Here is a 3,987-nt window from a genome sequence, read left to right on the forward strand (position 1 = left end):
ATCACCATGCGCAATGCCAAGCATCGGTTGGAGTGGTGTAATGCTCGCTGCCATTGGACTCTGAAGCAGTGGAAACGCTTTCTCTGGCCTTATGCATCACGATTCAACATCTGGCAGTCTGATGGACGAATCTGTGTTTGGCAGATGCAAGGAGAACACTACCTGCCCCAATGCATTGTGCAAACTGTACAGTTTGGTGGAGGAGGAATGATGATCTGGGGTTGTTTTCATGGTTCGGGCTAGGCCCCTTAGTTCCAGTGAAGGGAAATCTTAACGCTACAGCGTAAAATGACATTCTAGACAATTCTGTGCTTCCGACTTTGTGGCAAAAGTTTGGGGAAGGCCCTTTGCTGTATCAGCATGACAATGCCCCCGTGCGAGCGGAGGATGTTATAGCAGCAAATAGGGAACCAACTCCATATTGATGCCCATGATTTTGGAATGAGATGCTTGATGAGCAGGTGTCCACATACCTTTGGTCATGTAGTGTATAGATAGATATGCAAAATAATAGTGTATGTGTCACATTTTTTATTTAACCTGTATTTAACTAGGCAAGTCAGTTAAGAACAAATTCTTATTTACAATGACGGCCTACCCCGACCAAACCCTCCCCTAACCCGGACGACGCAGGGCCAACTGTGCGGCGCCCGATGGGACTCCTGATCACGGCCGGTTGTGATACAGCCCGTGATCGAACCCGGGTCTGTAGTGACGCCTCTAGTACTGCGATGCAGTGCCTTAGACCGCTTCGCCACTCGGCCCCACATGAGATACGCCATTGTTGTTTACTATACAGCAGTACTGTTTTCCCTTCAGGAACAATAAAGTTGATCCTATCCTCTAGGTCCGCTGTGCACCGCCCAGTCCTCAGTCTTCTTCCTCAACATGTTTGTGTCAGCCTTCCTCCTGGCGGCCATTTCTCTGGACCGCTGTCTCCTGGTGGCGCGGCCCGTCTGGAGCCAGAACCACCGCTCCATTAACGCCGCCTGGAAGGTTTTACTTTCTGTTTTGTTACGTCATTAGTTCTGTTACGTCATTAGTTCTGTTACGTCATAAGTTCTGTTACGTCATTAGTTGTGTTACGTCATTAGTTCTGTTACGACATTAGTTTTGTTACGTCATTAGTTCTGTTACGTCATTAGTTTTGTTACGTCATTAGTTTTGTTACGTCATTAGTTGTGTTACGTCATTAGTTCTGTTACGTCATTAGTTCTGTTACGACATTAGTTCTGTTACGACATTAGTTTTGTTACGTCATTAGTTTTGTTACGTCATTAGTTCTGTTACGTCATTAGTTGTGTTACGTCATTAGTTCTGTTACGACATTAGTTCTGTTACGACATTAGTTTTGTTACGTCATTAGTTTTGTTACGTCATTAGTTCTGTTACGTCATTAGTTGTGTTACGTCATTAGTTCTGTTACGACATTAGTTCTGTTACGTCATTAGTTTTGTTCCGTCATTAGTTCTGTTACGTCGTTAGTTCTGTTACGTCATTAGTTCTGTTACGTCATTAGTTCTGTTACGTCATTAGTTCTGTTACGTCATTAGTTCTGTTACGTCATTAGTTGTGTTACGTCATTAGTTCTGTTACGACATTAGTTTTGTTCCGTCATTAGTTCTGTTACGTCATTAGTTCTGTTAATTCATTAGTTCTGTTACGTCATTAGTTCTGTTACGTCATTAGTTTTTTTTACGTCATTAGTTCTGTTACGTCATTAGTTTTGTTACATCATTAGTTCTGTTACGTCATTAGTTCTGTTACGTCATAAGTTCTGTTACGTCATTAGTTTTGTTACGTCATTAGTTTTGTTACGTCATTAGTTCTGTTACGTCATTAGTTCTGTTACGTCATTAGTTTTGTTACGTCATTAGTTCTGTTACGTCATTAGTTCTGTTACATCATTAGTTCTGTTACATCATTCGTTTTGTTACGTCATTAGTTCTGTTTTCGTACGTTGATGATGTAATTATATAATGTATTATGATGACCTGTGAGCGTTTCCAGTGTCTCTGTGTTTAATCATCAATAGGGTGTTGCCCGTTGTTGTAATATTGTGGACACTTTAATAATAACTATGTCTAAGGGGCATAAAGCAGAAGACGTTCTGTTAGACATCCATGCACTGGACAATAAAGTCATCTTCTAATCTTCTTTCTCTTCTTCCAAGGTGTGTGCTTTGGGCTGGTTGTGGGCGGCGGCCAACACCTTCCCTTACTTCCTGTTCCGGGCGGTGACGGAGAAGACGGACGGAAGGAACCTCTGCTACCACCATTTTGGATTGTACTCGTCACCAGGGACGCTAGAGAGGGACTGTAGGGTACGGCAGGCGGCAACCGCCGTGTCCAAGACATTCCTGGCGTTCCTACTCCCCCTAGTGGTGATTGCAGGGAGCTACGCTCTCTTTGGCATCAGTCTGAGCCAGAGGAGGAAGAGGAGGAGGAAGTACAGCAGTAGTAGACTCACCGGGGCTTTGATTGTTACCAATGTGGAACGCAGAGAGTCAAAACCCAACACAAACACAAACACCAAACGCTCCACCCCCAACCCAAAAGGCTCCACCCCTACCTCCACTTCCGAGCCCGGCCTATCCCGTGGCTTCACCAAAATGGTGACATCAGTCATCGCGACGTTCGCCCTCTGCTGGGCGCCCTATCACGTGTTCTGCCTCATCGAGGTTGCCGCCCAGTACTGGCCGACCAAGGTCGTGTTGGTGGAGGTGGGGTTGCCAATGGCGACGACCTTTGCCTTCCTGAACCCGGTGTTAAACCCGGTGCTGTACGCGTTCAGCTGTCCCAACTTCTGCGTCCGGATCAGACAGAGTCTGGGGGCGCTGATGGAAGGACTGGTGGAGGAGGGAGGGATGGGTGGAGCAGGAGGAGGGGGGCTGAGTATCAGGAAGGGGTGGAGGAAGGGAAGGGGGAGCCTGGGGGGGAACTCATCATCGTCACCAAGCTGTCTGGGGACTCCAGGTTCTCCGTGTCTCCAGGTAGACCATCTGCCCTCCTCTGCCTCCATCAACCACAACTCCATAGCCAGTTGTGGACACCTGGAGCAAGGAGAGGACACTCTGAACTGACTATATACTCTGAATGAGACAACGTTGTTGACATCAACTGAGACAATAAGAATCACCTCTGTTGTTCTGCTGGCCTCCAGGAGTCCTTCCTGTGCTGTATGTTACTACATCCTGTCCTAATGTTTAACTGGTCCTCAACAACTGTGAGTGTTTAACTAGTTGTTTCTGTTTAACTTGAATTAGATTTTTTTTGTGACCGTTTATAGAATATTAATATGATAACTAAATGATCTGGCACTTCACAAAGAGTTCATTCTCTGAAATCATTTTGGTGGATATTGTGTGTGTGTGTGTTCTTGAAAGCAGTTGTCTATCAATAAAGGAATCAATCAGAATGTGATAATCAATCCCTTTTAACATCAGCAGTTTCACTCTCCAGAGCGGTCTGTTTTCTGTATTTATATTGTGTATGATGCTGTTGACCATGTTGACTGCGTGTCTGTATTCTGTCTGTGCATTGTCTGTTGCTGGCAGCACCTGGCCACTAAGTCACATTCTGGGTTTGTGTTAATGTTCTTGGCAAATGAAGTGATTGTGATTGTATCACACCTAGAGAGCAGTAGATACATACAAGTAGGACCTGTCACATCCCAGACCTGTAGGCTAACAACACTCACTGATTGTGATTGTATCACACCCAGAGAGCAGTAGATACATACAAGCAGGACCTGTCACATCCCAGACCTGTAGGCTAACAACACTCACTGATTGTGACTGTATCACACCCAGAGAGCAGTAGATACATACAAGCAGGACCTGTCACATCCCAGACCTGTAGGCTAACAACACTCACTGATTGTGACTGTATCACACCCAGAGAGCAGTAGATACATACAAGTAGGACCTGTCACATCCCAGACCTGTAGGCTAACAACACTCACTGATTGTGACTGTATCACACCCAG

General features: G+C 45.4%; 1 protein-coding gene across 1 annotated transcript in view; it reads left to right on the forward strand.

Moving 5' to 3' along the window:
* LOC139579402 (prostaglandin D2 receptor 2-like) overlaps window positions 1-3,429 on the forward strand; it is a 15,997-nt gene extending 12,568 nt beyond the window's left edge. Inside the window, exons 4-5 of the mRNA XM_071407991.1 lie at window positions 848-996; window positions 2,174-3,429. Coding sequence (XP_071264092.1) covers window positions 848-996; window positions 2,174-3,082 — 1,058 coding nt within the window. The 3' untranslated portion in view covers window positions 3,083-3,429. The remainder of the gene's footprint in view (window positions 1-847; window positions 997-2,173) is intronic.
* The last annotated feature ends 558 nt before the right edge of the window (window positions 3,430-3,987 follow it).

Source organism: Salvelinus alpinus, chromosome 6 (assembly GCF_045679555.1).
Source record: "Salvelinus alpinus chromosome 6, SLU_Salpinus.1, whole genome shotgun sequence".
Classification (NCBI taxonomy): Eukaryota; Metazoa; Chordata; class Actinopteri; order Salmoniformes; family Salmonidae; genus Salvelinus; species Salvelinus alpinus.